General features: G+C 30.7%; 2 protein-coding genes across 2 annotated transcripts; one reads left to right on the forward strand and one right to left on the reverse strand.

The window, feature by feature from the left end:
• The first annotated feature begins 2,517 nt into the window (after positions 1–2,517).
• On the forward strand, positions 2,518–9,977 carry LOC106789139. The gene is made up of 7 exons (XM_014753094.1): positions 2,518–2,652; positions 5,491–6,054; positions 6,757–6,967; positions 7,412–7,615; positions 8,562–8,728; positions 8,809–8,904; positions 9,009–9,977. The coding sequence occupies exons 2-7, from the start codon at positions 5,920–5,922 to the stop codon at positions 9,393–9,395; spliced, it is 1,200 nt and encodes a 399-aa protein (XP_014608580.1). The 5' UTR covers positions 2,518–2,652; positions 5,491–5,919; the 3' UTR covers positions 9,396–9,977.
• Positions 9,978–10,064: 87 nt separating this feature from the next.
• Positions 10,065–15,373, reverse strand: LOC106789112 (transmembrane channel-like protein 3). Its single transcript, XM_014753008.1, has 15 exons — positions 15,264–15,373; positions 14,957–15,158; positions 14,447–14,687; positions 14,124–14,312; positions 13,811–14,046; positions 13,408–13,599; positions 13,083–13,331; positions 12,940–13,009; positions 12,117–12,837; positions 11,909–12,015; positions 11,543–11,838; positions 11,286–11,465; positions 11,076–11,196; positions 10,719–10,872; positions 10,065–10,558 (listed from the first exon to the last, which is right to left on the reverse strand). Exons 1-15 carry the CDS (start codon positions 15,337–15,339, stop codon positions 10,218–10,220), a joined length of 3,375 nt encoding a protein of 1,124 aa, XP_014608494.1. The 5' UTR covers positions 15,340–15,373; the 3' UTR covers positions 10,065–10,217.
• Between the last annotated feature and the right edge of the window lie 93 nt (positions 15,374–15,466).

A 15,466-nucleotide genomic window follows, 5' to 3' on the forward strand; every position in this document is an offset into this window, starting at 1 on the left:
TTTCAATATATTTGAAACTTTCTTATTTCCTAGTAACTTTTAGTAACTAGGAGTGTACACAAAGTAAATGTGTAATTAAATTCTATTATACATTTAAAAACATACAGCAATTAGAAATCTAATATAGACATATTGTTTCAATTATTAATTAAATGAGTTTACTCGTTAAGACCGATTATCTTGGAACAGGTACACAGGAAAAAGACTTACTAGATTAAAAAAAAACCAATTACGTTCTCCGTAAGCCGTTCTTTAAGAAAAATATCTTAAAAGAAATAAGGAAGAATTTATTAGCGTTGTAAAATTAGTGGATGCGGTTCAACGAATGTTTTGAAAGTTGAAACGAAACATATATATATATAAACATATTTATATATACATATACACATGCATAGAAGAAAAGGAATGCGCTTGATCTTACCGTACTTGCCATTCTTCTACAATGAGCTGGAAGAATACTCGAATACCAGGTAGAAAGTATATAAACAAGTATATTCGTGTGTACGTGTATGCGCGAATAGAAAAGTTATGCATAATATTTTTATAACTTCATCGTTTCTTATGCTTATTAAAACGAAACAAATGATGTCTCAATTAAAATAAGACTTTTTTTTTTATAAAGACTTATATTTTTTGGAGTCAAACACGATGTTATAATAAATTTAATAGTATATTAATTAAACGTAGGTTGAAAAGTATCGAGCCTTTCCTTTCGATCACATTCACGCTTTGATTTAAAACAAAAATATAAATAAATAAAGATTTGTTAATATTTTTTATCGAGACTCGATACTTTATTAAAAATCTATATCGTAATAATAAATTAATTAAAGATAACGACCGCATATAAGGTAATAAACAAATGTATTATTATATACGTTAAGAATAAATGAATTCGTAAAGGTGGGAAGAACTACCTGTGTGTGTGTGTGAATACCCGAATAAATAATAGTCCTCTCCCGAGGATAAGGAATTCTTAGCACCGTTTCATGGAAGCCACTTCGGAGAATCCGGTCGAACGACTCGATCATAGGCTTGTCGAGATGAATATAGAAGTTGCCAGGTAAAATCCCAGTTCAGTATAGTCAAAATGTAAAAGAAAAAATAAGATACAAAAATATATATATTCATTCAAGAGATATAACAAGCTTTACAAAGTAAAGTAATGTCCAATATAGATGTCCGAAGGACAACAGTGAAAGTATTGTATATTTTTAAAGGGTAGTAAATTCGAAGGCTAAAAGGATTAACTTCTTTTTTATTTTTTAATCGTAGGAAGTTCTAAGGAAAACAAATGAAAATAAAAATAAATTTATAGGACAAGTTGGATGTGTTAAGCTACAATAAAAAAAAATCGAATAAACTTGTTAATCTCAACGCGTAAGAAAGGAAATGAAAAAGGAACGATTTAAAAAGAGAACAAAAAAAAAACAAGACAAAATAGTATAATTATATACGCAATTGGTTCAAGGTGCATGCATATTTAATTGACACGATACGATACTAACTTTTATAACATCCTTTTTCCTGCAAACGATGGTTTCCTTTATTGGTCCGCATTCTGAATCGTTCGCGGATAACGTGAAAGTGAACAACAGCGGTGCTCATTTTCGAAAATAACTCCCCGCCCCCTCCCCCTCATCAAAAAATATTAATCCTATTTTTATTTCCTAATAGATAAAGAAATTACAATTCAAAAAAACTTTACGATTAATGATACTAGATCATATAATAGCGTAATCTAAAAACACAAACTAGAATTTCAATGAAGTATCAGCGTAACAAGATTGTGAATTGTATAATTGCGATTACCTTATAACAGATCTAAAAAAAAGAAAACAAACAAGTTAACTTTATCAATAAGTTTTTTCGTAGATAATTGCAAAAAGAAAAAACAAAAAAATGAAGGTAAAATAAAAAGTATCAATTAATTATAAGATAAATAGAGTATCGACAATTATAACGCTTTACATTGTCTCTCCGACAATTGCATTTCATTTAATTACATCTCTTTTCTTGTTAATTTCTATTTTTAATTAGTAAAAGAGATATGAAAAAACACACACATACATATATACAAACAGTCAAGAAGACTTGAACATAATTACACATATACGATATACACAATAATTAAACGTGTTCGATTTGTTTGTACATTTGTATACACAAAGTTGGGAACTGTATTCAACTGATAAAATAAAAGTAAAATTTCTGGCGCGGTTTTGTCTGTTAATAAAAAAAGAAAAAAAAGAAAAGAACAAAAAATATTTGTAATCGAAAGAAAAAAACATATGAGATTCGCTGGGTTTGTCGGTGTCCAAGAGGAGGAGGCTCGACTTTGGAGAACACCTTGTTGGGGGGAGGTGGAGGAGGAGGAGGTGGGAGGGGGAGGGCCTGTTGACGTGTTGGCTGGAAAGAAGAGGAAAGAAAGAAAGAAAGAATGAAGGAAGGAAGGAAGGAAGGCATGCACGAAAGCACGAACTCGTGAAGCCGAGCGTTCAGTTGATCATACTCCTCTAACGGAGCAACATAGTGAAAATATTATAGTGTTTAATCAAAATATATATTTATTTTCTATCATTAATATTAAATATATGTGGAAACAAATATTCGTTCAACGGGATTATTATAATAATTGTTAATGGGAATCGCGTACGTAATTATTTTTATTTTCTTAATAATTAATTGCGAGTAGTACACAAACACATTTTTTTATTTCGAGATGCGTCGAACATATTTAAATATTAAATAAATTAACGATGAGATATATAATAATAATGATAATAATAATAAACGAGATAATGCATTGTAAGGTGTATAGAATGGTTTTTATTATTTATTTAATTTTTTTTTTCTAAGAAATACGAGAGAACTATCGTAACAATCTTTGCACTTGAATGATTACGAGTAGGAGAAGATATCTTTGAGGAATTAAAAAAATGACAAAAAAAAAATATATATATATATATCTATAAGACATAGAAAGAAATAACTTGTCTAGTGCAAGGTTAACATTGATCTTATATGTTAGAATTATAAATTAATAAGGGGGAGGGGGAAAACTTGACGCGAAAGGCTCGGACGATTGTACTTTGATCGTGACGTAATAGATTTGTCTGTAATAATAAGTAAACAACAAGAACAACAACAACAACAACAATAATACTACTGACCATATTCATTTTATTCCGGTTCATAGTGATTTATATTTTTCAATACGACAATCTAAAGATTAGTATTAACATATTCTAGAAAAACGTGTAGAAAATAAGAAAAAAAAAGAAGATAATCTTATTTAGAATTCAACGAGGGATCGTAGTACGTAAAGGAATTTACGATTAGTAGGGATTAAACGCGTGTAAGTGTACGTGTAAGTATTTGAACATCTTTCAGAGATCTTTAGAAGAGAAAAAAAAATCAATAAAAGTTAATTCTTTTGATAAGTGCACCGGCACGTATAATACATATATTTTCTATTATACGATATCAAATACGAATGTGGAATAACAGATTAAATGTTAACTTTCTAATATCGTATAAAGGAAGTTACACACACACACACATTTATACGTATAAGTAAAAAAATCGTTGGAGTTCGATGTACTAATAAAGTCGACGATGTTTAATTAACGTTATATCTGCATATCTTATAATTAGGTCGAATATTTTTCCTCGCGTTAAAAAGTTAAACGTGCAGGCCCAACCCTTCCCCCCCCACCATCCTACCACGTCCCCAAGTCTATTAAATATATATATATATATATATATATCTTTTTTTTTTTTTTTTAAAATATTCGTAAACGTTTTTCTCTGCCTTTTTTTCTATGTCTGCCTCGACACGTTGGCACTGTGACGATAGTTCGATAAAAAAAAGAAAAAAAGAAGAAAAAAAGACGTAATTTAACTAACAAAGCATATATATAATTTCTTTTTTATTTTAATATATATATATATTCTTTTTTTTATTACGATCCGCGTTCTACGTAAGTCAATTAAAAAATAACATGTATCGTATTAACGTAACACAACCCCAACGCGAGCGTGTATTAATTAAAAGAAGAAAAAAAGAAAAAAAGAAAAAAAAAAAGAAAGAAAGAAAGAAGCAGAAACTCGCGCGTAATTTTTAATACTCGTCATAGTAACGTTCGAGCAAGCAAGCAACGTTTACAATTGTGCGTTCTTCCTGAATTTCTCACGGTAATGTCACACACACATACACATAAATTTAGTTTAAATCATTTTATTTATAAAATAAAAACATCCGATATTTTCTCTAATGGAAACACAAATGAGATTATTTTGTCTTTCAAATAGTGTCAAACGTCGTATTAAAATTTGGCAAAGTATTACTTTAAAAAATGTGATCACGTTAGTCATATGTAGAAGAATAAACAAGAATAAGATGTGTTTAACCGGTAGACACATTCGCAAATATGCATTGCTAGTCAGTGATAGAAGCGATCTATTCGAGGAATAAAACGTAGTGTCATCAAACATGTATGCCAGGTTATATACACAGTGTACGATATTGAATCATACCAAACGGGAAGTGAATCTTACGTAAAGAAAAGAAAAAAAAAAAGAATATCTATCATTTTTTTTCTCATATATATATATATTACGTGTGTGTAGTTATTATTAATTAAATATTCTTCTTGAAAAAATATCATATATTTGTAGAAAGATAATGAAAAGTTTGTCAACGAATTGTGTAACAAGTATACGTGATTAGTTCGCGTTTCATATGATGTGTCAGTTTATGTTAATGATTATTTAATATTTCTTTTTTCTATATATATATTAAAGATAATAAATAAAATAGAAATATATTACTTTTTAAAACGATAGAATACAGTACCAATAGTTATCTTTTTACAAACATACTTACAAATTTTCTATATATGTACACATGTGTGTTTATTATGTGTGTACGTAGTTAATAACGTCTAGGATTGCGCAAGATGATATGCAACGCAATAACGCACCGTTGCTTGCCAGGTTAGAGACCCGACATATACAATAATGACATGACCTACCTACCTACACGTTTACTGGACTCTTTCGCCTGGAAATAAGTCATTTCTCTATTAAGCATCTCCCTTTTATAATGCGTCGGCGTTAACAGTCCCGTTCATAGTCAACTAAACAGAGTCAACGTACCACCGAGTTTGCCTAAATGTTTAATCACTATCATGTGTATTAATGTACATATATATGTATGTATATATATATGTGTGTGTGGGAGAGTCATACATAACATTCATTTCATTCCCCATGACCGAATTTACATATGGTTTATCATCGATAAGAGTTAATGATTAAATGACGTTTTAATTTTATGACGAAATATATTCCTCTCTTATAAAATAATCATTATATTTTTTTCATTGTAAAGATATCTAGGATTAAATAGATTATATAAAGTTGGAATATATATATGTCATAATTTCTTGTGTTATGTATTTAATAAGATTATATTTTTCGTTTCAGATTTTTCCTTTTTAATAGAATCTAATTAAATTACAACGAGGAAAAGTATAATACGTAATTTTTGTTAAAGATAATTATTAAATGTTATAACATATAATACGCGTATCTCTCGAGATGAATTATTTATTACAATAATAAAAATAAATAGAAATACAAATCGTGGATTCAAAAGAAAGATCTCGAAAGAAGAAAAAGAGGAAGAAAAAAGATGAAAGATGAGAAATAAATGAAGGTGGGGAAGAAGAAGAAGAAGAAGAAGAAAACAGGTGGAATACCCAGGTAGCCGTTGTTTTTCTCATTCCGATTCTCCTCGTTGACTCTGTGTGTGTGTCTGTGCTCAGCGGAGCTTGCGAAAGCAAGCGGAAGTTAGAGGAAAAAGAAGAAAAAAAAAAAAAATTGAAAAAGGGAGAAGGGACGACGACATCCAGGATGTCCGAGGAATTGCGCACGCAACGTTTAGGGACGTCGTCGTTGTCACACGGAGAATATACGATGCAAAACGATGAAGAAATTATTCAGTACGCTCCTAGGAGCCGTCCTGTCAGTTTTTATGATAATTTTAAGGTAATCATCATTTTCAAAATCATCGAAATATTTTTATTTTCATATTTTTAACGCAAAAAAAAGACACGTGGGGATAAGGGGACAAAGGGAATGGGGGGTAAAGGGGTGAAGGGGGTTTAGACGTTTCGTTGACGTGTTTTGTTGCGCGCGCAACAGGTGTGATTTTAATCACGCGCATTGAAATCTCTTCGACACGTTATTAATCAATTCGAACACGGTAATCCTTTTGTTTCTTTTTCTGATTTTCTATTGGTTTTTTTTCTTTTAACTTTAGTCACGGTTATTATTTAACTCGTTTTATTTCAATGTAAACGAAAACAAAAAAAGTTCATTTAATTGAATCGTATTATTATTGAACAAACTATACGAGATAATCGCGCATTGATGTCACCTTCGAACGTATTATTAATCAATTACGATATTAATCTTTTACCTTTCTTTTTTTTTTACAAGACGTTCATTGTCAAAGTACTCTTTTTAAGATTTCAATGTAAACAAAAAGAGTTCAATTAATTTAATCGTAATTATATCATTTAACGTCGAGATAATTCGTAATTGTTACTCGACACGGTAATCTATGGTTTATAATTCGTAATTAAAATTCGATCGAAACTTTTAAAATATCTATTGTAATAAGAATAATAATTTGTCATATTATTTGTATTGTTCTTTTTTTTTGTAATTTTTTTTTTTTTTTTCTAGGACGTATCGATAATGCCAACGTGCGTGACCTCAGCAATGAGCGTTGGTAATTTGAGTCAGGTTCGAGAGAACGATAATAATACTTCATCGAACCTACCGCAAACTAGTAACAATAATAATAATAATAATAATAATAATAATAATAATAATAGGGTTAGCAGTGCGATGAGTGCTGGTAACGTTTCCAAAATTCACACTGTTAGAGTTACGGGTAAGTTGAAATTATATTTTATTTCAATTGTTATCAAATATATTTTCTAACAGTTCTTTATCTCCCTCTTATCGTGGTAATTTTAATTTTGAACAAAAAGAAATACGTCGAATTCAACTGAATCGTTTTCTTTAACGATTCGGTGGTTTAAGATTGTTGGCAACGATATAAAATCGGTCATTAGAACGTACGATTCTACGAAAGTTTTACCTAGAAATAGAATGACCAAGAACCTAATTCGTATTGCACAGAGTTCGTTTGATATTTTAACGCAAAAAGTTCAAAATTTGACGCGAGTTTATAATGAATAAATTAGAATAATAATTCACATAGAACAATGTCTCATTTTTTTTCTCTCTATAATCGATAAGTTTTAATATTTATTATATATTATCAATGAAAATGTGTTTTTTGTTTTTTTTGAAATAAATGTAATATACACAGGTGCATTATCGATGGGTAACATTGGTAAAACATGTAGAACCGATAAAATAGACAAGGAACTTGGACGTGCACCATCGATGGCCAATTGTTTGTCAACTACCGTTCCCGTTAATCTTGCTGCATCACAAATAGCAGGTCGACACACACCCACGAGAAATTCCCTCAGGCACAGTAGAATGATCGTACTCAATCGTAGTGGTCAAAGTAAGTTTTTCATATGATGAATAAATATTCATTTACAACAATAATAATGTAAACAAATTTTCATTATGTATAATATTTCATTATTGTTTCGACGATTGACGCGTTAAAAAACTACAAAAAAAAAAAGCATGTAACACACCGACGACTAGTACATTAGATAACGGAAGTTAGTTGATATGTGAAATAGAACGCGTGTGTGATAATTCGTAGCAATGCAATTACACCATTATACCGTGGTTGTTATTTCTTACGTAAGATACTAACTCTTGTTGTAACCATTATTCATGCATTGGGGCCATAGGATAATGAAAACTTGGCAGCCCATACATTTTCCATGCTTTACGTTAGTTGGTAGTTGTGAATGCGTGGAAACATTGTGCTCGTGTGTTGGCTTTTAATTTAATCGAAAATTAATAAGCTTAAAGAATACAAAAAAAAGGAAAGAAGAGAAGAAAAATAAAAAAAATAAAAAAACCATGTATAATAATTCAAACGTATTGATAAAATTATCGGAAAATAAATCCGTGACCGGATGAATTTATACTGATAGTTCGATATTCATGACAAGGACAGCTGGTTGACTTGATCGTTCACGTTAAGATGCCATGTATGGAGGGATAGTACGTTCGTTCCGTTTCACCAACACATTTTTTCATCAAACAACACTCCTCCTCCTCCTCGTCGTTCCCGTCTGTTGTGCTTCTTTTTTACTTGAGATGCGAGAAGAAAAAGAAAACGTTTCAACGAATTATTATTTCAACGTGATACGGAACGAATTAGAAAGCGTCCTGCAATTTTATTACACGCACCGTGAGAATTATTAAACTAAAGAAATAAATTACTATGTTTTTACATGTGACTCCGTGTTACCACTTTCTATCTAATTATAATATTAATTATTAATTAATTTATTTATATACTGTCACACGTGTCTGTTTTTTTGTAGGAGCACAAAAATTTTTACCACCATTAGTTTATCATGGACAATTGGCAAAATGTTTGGCAGCATTGCAAACCATACTTGGGATAGCAATTATTTCATTATCGTTATGGTTGTTACTATGGGCTCCAAATTTACCTATCACTGATAATCCTTATTGGAGTGGAATGCCTGTGAGTATATTAAATCATGACAACAATTAATAACAATTAGTATATATTTATTTCTTTTTTTTTTTTTCTTTTCCTTTCAGTTATTACTTTCAGGAAGTTTCGGTGTATGTTTGCTCTGTTGTTTCAAGAAAGAATATCCAGGTATGAGTCCAGGTGTTTGTTTAACGTTAACCAAGGTAAGAATATAATAAATTATTAAACAATTCATTCGTTTTACAAATACTTTAAGATATAAAAATAATATCTCACATTAATATACTATCCGTTTGTTATTCAACAGGGAATCAGTGCATTGCTCGCAATATCGGCATTTGTTGCGTGCATATTAGCTTGCATTTCAGCAGCAGTGCATCTGGCACATCTTATGAGATTAGAGTGTACACCGGCACGCGTATTAAACGCCACGTGTGTTTGTAGGCCACGAGGAGAACAAGGAAATGCAACTATGACAACAACGTTTAAAACCGAAGCATCAGCTGTCAAATATTTGGATTTAAATTGTCCCGAAGTTGAAAGTATATTAACAATATTATTAATATTTTCGTCAACGTGTAATGCATTTGGTGCAATCATTGCTGGATGGTATAGTTATCTTCATTGGAGTACCAGACGAAAAAGACCTAAATACGTACCAGTTAGAACTATGGTGTTTGATTCGAGTAGGTGATATTCCGATTATCCTTTCGTCAAAACTTTATATCTTTATCAACCAAAGTATTATTCGACGATTAAATAATAATACAGTGACGTTTGAATAATTTTAAAAGTGATTCAATTCAATCTAATCTGTAATTAACGATTGACAAAAGTACAACAAATATTAAAACATTTGTTCGAAACGTTATCGTCATCAAGGATGCAACGATGCACAACGATCAGTATTTATTTATAAGAAATCTTAAACATCGTTTCATACCACGTATGGAATTATCTTAATTGTATGCGTGTATGTATGTATGTATGCATAAATATAGGTGTGCGTGTGTGTATGTTTGATCGAACGTTAATACACGTTTGTTCGTATTCGTATTATCGAGCAAAGTTTCGACGATTTTTTAATGCACATAAACGTCATCCATAAACGTAATATCAAAACGAAAGACTCCGAAACTGCATACCTCAGTGTGTTAGATTATTTCGACACTTGCTAGTTCAGCATAAGTACCTCTAACAATTTTATTACGAATATATTATAATTTTATATAATGATAAGAGAAAAATAACGTGAAAATTATCTAGGACAAAATAATAAGTTATTGTCATGTATCAGTATTCCTTCAATCAAAATTGTGCCCACTTTTAATATTCTATTTATAAGTTAATTCATCGTCATCAAATTTTTGACAATAATCTAATTTACATTCCCTTAATTCCTTCCTTCCTTCCTTCTTATTCTTCTTCTTCTATTATTATTATTATTTTGTTTGTTTATTTGCTTACCGAATGTTAATATTATGACTCTTTATTTTTCGATCATCCTTAGGCTCGTTTATTCGAATCTCTGATGCAATAGCATCCTTGTTCGACGGTGATTCCAAAGAATCGCTACGAAAATGTTTTCAAATTGAGAAATACGACATGTAAAAAGAAGAAGAAAAAAGAAAATATATATGTAATAAATAATATGAGGCACCATATACCTGCCAGAATCTCGAACCTTCCGACAAGTTTTGCCAGACGTATGCCGATGGTGATGCAAATCTGAATCATGTGGCAATGATTCAGGTTCGCAATCGGTAATACCAACTTCTTCCGAGGTTGTAGAATATTTTCTTTTATTGGTCGCCAACTCGTCTGGTTTTTCAATCACGATCACCGTATATGAATCGTCTTAACCATAAAAAACAAGAAGAAGAAGAAAAAAAAAAAAGAAAAAACTGGTTGATTACGCAAACGTTCGATCTTTCCTTTTCTTTTCTTTTTTCTTTTTTTTCGTCGTAATTTTGTTTAAATGACACGAGAAAACATCGAAATACGTGCAAATACGAACCGGTGGAATTTTTACATTTATTAGAATTACTCGACGGCAAAACTGGTAAGATTTGTTTCCATCTGGTGAAGGGTGCATCGATGGCTTTTTGCCTTTTTTCTGCTATCTTAAATAATTTCCGTCTTTCCTCGGTACGTTCTTGACGTAATTGTATCTGAAATATGTTTCACAGATGTAATAATATATGATATACATGTATACTTTTTTGTTACGTGTTAATCCTTTCGTTATTAATGATTCTAATGCAGGTGTGTAGAACAAATTTACATGTAATTTAATTATACTCATGTCAAAGTATGTCTTAACGAAAGGATTAATGATTAAATATGTTTTTTTTAAATGACTATGTCTATACACCTTTAGATCATTATTGGCTTCCCTAAGTGATCCAGTAAGAGAAACCATATAATAAATGATTAAAGTCATCAGAACAATTAATGGTATTACCATACTAGCCGATGATATATAATCGAGACATCTGAATAATAAGAACACATGTTTTAATCTCATTTCAATAATCTTTATAATTATGTGATATTTTGATTAATGTCGTTAGAATAAACTCACGGTTTGATTACTTCAGGTAAACTATCTTTGAGACTTTCAGTTGCGAACATGTAAATCCTTGGATAGCCTGAAAATGGGCCACAATGCCAGGATGGTTCAACCCAAACTATGGCATAGCCGACTGGTAATACGCATAAAAATAACATCATCAGTAATAATGCGAAATAAAAATTGTTTGACCTATACGAGAATGAATAATTATCATTTTACAATTGTTTTATACATTTGAAATGAATATTATTGTAACAATTAATTACCTGGATGCACGGAAAACTATTTCGTGAGGTACGTTGCACGTTAAAACAGCCCACGAACGTAAATACATTAATATGCCTAATTTCAAAAGATTCAGCATTGCCAAACCAGGACTGAAGAACATACCCATCCAGACCATACCTTGATTGTTCACCAAGTGAAGTATATTCTCAGCAATTTTAAAATCACCGTATTGTGGAAATTGTTTTTCAAGATCCCAGCACCAACAACTGTTCATGTAACGCACGAATACGGCACGAAAAAAATCCATACCAAGCGTGGCACCGATTGTCATTACCTTGGATAAGTTTCAGATAATCAAATAATCGATAAAATTCTAATTATAAAATAATTTTTATTTCACTTACCAAATCCATAACAGTTAATTTGGCAAGTTCCTGTCCGTACATCGTTTCCCAACAAAGACGTCGCATTTCTTTTCGCGTTTTCAAATCCAATTTTTGTACCGGTACCTCTAACAAAAACGCACAGAAATATTTTATTATATAATTTATATTTTATACATTTTTACACATCACGCGTAACACACATATCTTTTCATTTTATTTGATATACCTTCTTGCGTATGATTTGTGCAAACTCTCTCGTAACAAATGATCATTTGTTTATTTCCATTATTAATAATTACAAATTCGTTAGTTTTGTTCGAAGTATTCGACGTGTTAAATAATTCCTTCTCAGTTTTCTTCGTATTAATTTGAAACAAATTGTATTCCGTCGTAGTATCTTTTATTTCGTTCGTAGTATCAAATTTAATCGTACCAGTGTTAGAATTATATTTTTCGTAAATGTCATAATCATTACTTGACGTAACTAAAGTACTTTCGTTTGAATAATTATCCGTCGAATTTTCTGTTAAATTTACGTCACTTTGATTATCGGTCTCCGTGTTAAAATTATAATCGGTCGTTAGTAATATTTCATTATCAATCATTGTCGTTGTTGACCATGTATTATTCGATTCGTCATTAACGTTTGAAATATTATCGAATATTTGATTACCGTCGTAATATTCTTCCGAATTTGAATTGTAATCACTGTGATAATAATTGAACTGAGTATCATCCGATAGAAATTGTTTGATTAATCCACCAGATTGATCTTGTTTGATCGAATGATCAGTAATATTTGCATAAGCAACACTTCCCATTAATATTAAACTAAGAGATGCTAAAGTTACCGCTGGTGATTCTGAATCAATTAAATTACCAACACATTCTACAGGTATTAACGTACAATTTCTTTTGGCAGGCCTTAATTCGATCGATGAATTTTTCTAAACGAATTCAAATAATAAATACAATAGTATAATTGTGAATATAATTTAATCCCTTTCGTTAACTATCGAAAATATACGTGGTAAAATTGTGATACGTACCATAGAACTTATTTTATTGAAAAGCGCGAATATTAAAGTGTACAAATTCAAAAGATTCAAAACCATTATCCTGTAGAAAAGAAAATTCATTTTAATCATACGAATTATTGATATTTGATACGAATTCAAGATTTTTCTATTACCGTGCCAATTGTACTCGTAGTTGTTTACGTGGATGATAATTTTCTAAAAGGCCTAACACTTCGAATATTATTGGAAAAATATAAGAAATCAAAGACATGACCAAAGTTATTTCATTTTGACGCCACCAATTATTAGTTTCTTCTGCTTCGGCACTTCTCGCGACTACTTTGACTACGATAAATGCTGACAATGTTAATAAAGAAAGTACAGATACGTTAACGAAACTTCTCGTCAATATTATTTTCCAACTGTAACGAAAAAAAATCAAATACGAGAAAAATTTGATCGAATTTAAATTAAAAATATTTTAATGATTTGTCTCACTTTCTCTTATCCTTTTCTTTCTCAGCTTCTTCCAATAATGCTTCTTTAAAACTAAGTACTATACTCGCGACACGATTATGAGCTGTTTCAGGATTACCGATCATAAAATCCCAACCGGTAAAAAGTTTCCACGAGAACGCACACTCGTCTTCCTTTTCCGTTAATTTACTTAAACGAGAATTTTTAGCCATTCTACAAACAAATAATAAGAAACATATCATCATCATCATCATCTGTTATATAATGAAATCTATAGATTGAAATAATAATTTGATTGCATGAAAAAAGTTAACGTCGAATATTATGTACGATTTTTTGGGGGGGTTTTGTAATTATTTTATTAAATAATATCCAACACGAACTTTTCTCTAATGCAAATGCAAATAAAATTTGTTATAAATACTTTCGTAATATCACAACGAAGCTGTAAGTATAGACAACGAGATTGGTGATGAAATAAGCTAATGGTAATCTGTAACTTTTCTTCGAATCGTAATTGGTATACCATCCGTAAAAAAATGGCGAATATCTAAGAACACCCTCGAATTCCCATAACGTCATTAAATGATTAGATTTCATGCTTTCTTCCTTCGGCATCAATTTTCTCTCCCCGGCTAATTTAACGTCAGCTATGAGCATCTGATACAACACAAAAAAGGGATAACACGTTGTGACTTTTTAATATAAAATCATTTAATTTTAATAAAATAATTTACCTCAGGAACTGCTACGAATGCTGTTAAAGTTATAGTAATCACAAAATTAATCCAAAATAACCATCTTAGAAAGGTAAAATAGGATGCCACTGCTGAACCAAAATGTGATTCTATTTCTTTGATACGAAGTTCCCAAGGTATCAACCATGTTTCAAGATTGATTAATTCTCGTCGAAAGTATTGCCATTTCTGTTATTGAAATTTGTATCGTTCGTTAAATTTTACTCCACGATAAAATAATAATAATAATTATAATAATAATCCATAAAATGAGATTTTTGAGACCACCGATCAAATTTATTCTTTTTTTCTTTTTGTATTACCTTTGTGATCAAAAGAGAAACACGAGCAACCACGTCCTTCGTGCTACGATTTTGTGCTAATCTTTCTTGCAACGCACCTTCGTGTTTTCTAACATACAACTTTGCCTGTCTGACCAGTTTCATTTTTTTACGCAAGGCCCATGGTTCTTCCTTAACGCCGCTCAAAACTTCTTTGTGTAATTTTAATTTTTCGAAAATTTGTTCTTGCGTACCAGCACTCTCTTCGACTGAGACAGCTGTTCTGTTTCGAATAATTATTCAACAAACGATTTATATACCCGTACAAAATACCACTATTGAAATATTAGAAAGAAAAAAGAAAAACAAATTCGATATCTATTCAAATTATAAAATAAAATACTGCAGCTGATTAATACAAAAAAAAACCGCGTAATAAAATTAAATGTGATAAAACGAACGAACATTATTTAACTATCAAAGATGATAAAATTATTCGCGTTCAACGAGAATGAACTAAATAAAATATTTAAAAAAATGATTACTACTAACTCGACTGAACTATTCGTGTAAGCAGAAGATCGTCTTCGAATTACATTGGCATCTTCACCCTCTATAGTAAAAGGTGAAGAAGTTCGTCGTTTTCGTTTACTCAATCGTTTTGATGAATTACGTCTTAAAATAATGGCGGATGCGGATGCCGAATAATCTTCTTCCTCGCGTTCCTCGCATTCTTCGCGTTCCTCGTGCTCGTCTAAAATAAAATCAATTAGAATCTTTCATTGTGATTTTCATTGACGAACACTAAAAGAAAAAAACATACACACACATACACTTAGAAATAAATCGTATTACTAACCAGCATATGATTTGTTTAACATTTCCGATTGGTTCATCATCGTTCTTTCATCCTCCAGTTCTCGTATTTCACTCATAACACTTTCCTTATTTATATCTTTCACGTTAAAAAATGTAACAGAAGGTTTGTCGATCAAGGGAAATGACGAAGAAGAAAAAGAAGATAAAGAAGAAGTGGTATCTACCTAAATAAACGTAAACGTT

This window comes from Polistes canadensis, unplaced genomic scaffold (genome assembly GCF_001313835.1).
Source record: "Polistes canadensis isolate GaletaPanama2010 unplaced genomic scaffold, ASM131383v1 scaffold_165, whole genome shotgun sequence".
NCBI lineage: Eukaryota > Metazoa > Arthropoda > Insecta > Hymenoptera > Vespidae > Polistes > Polistes canadensis.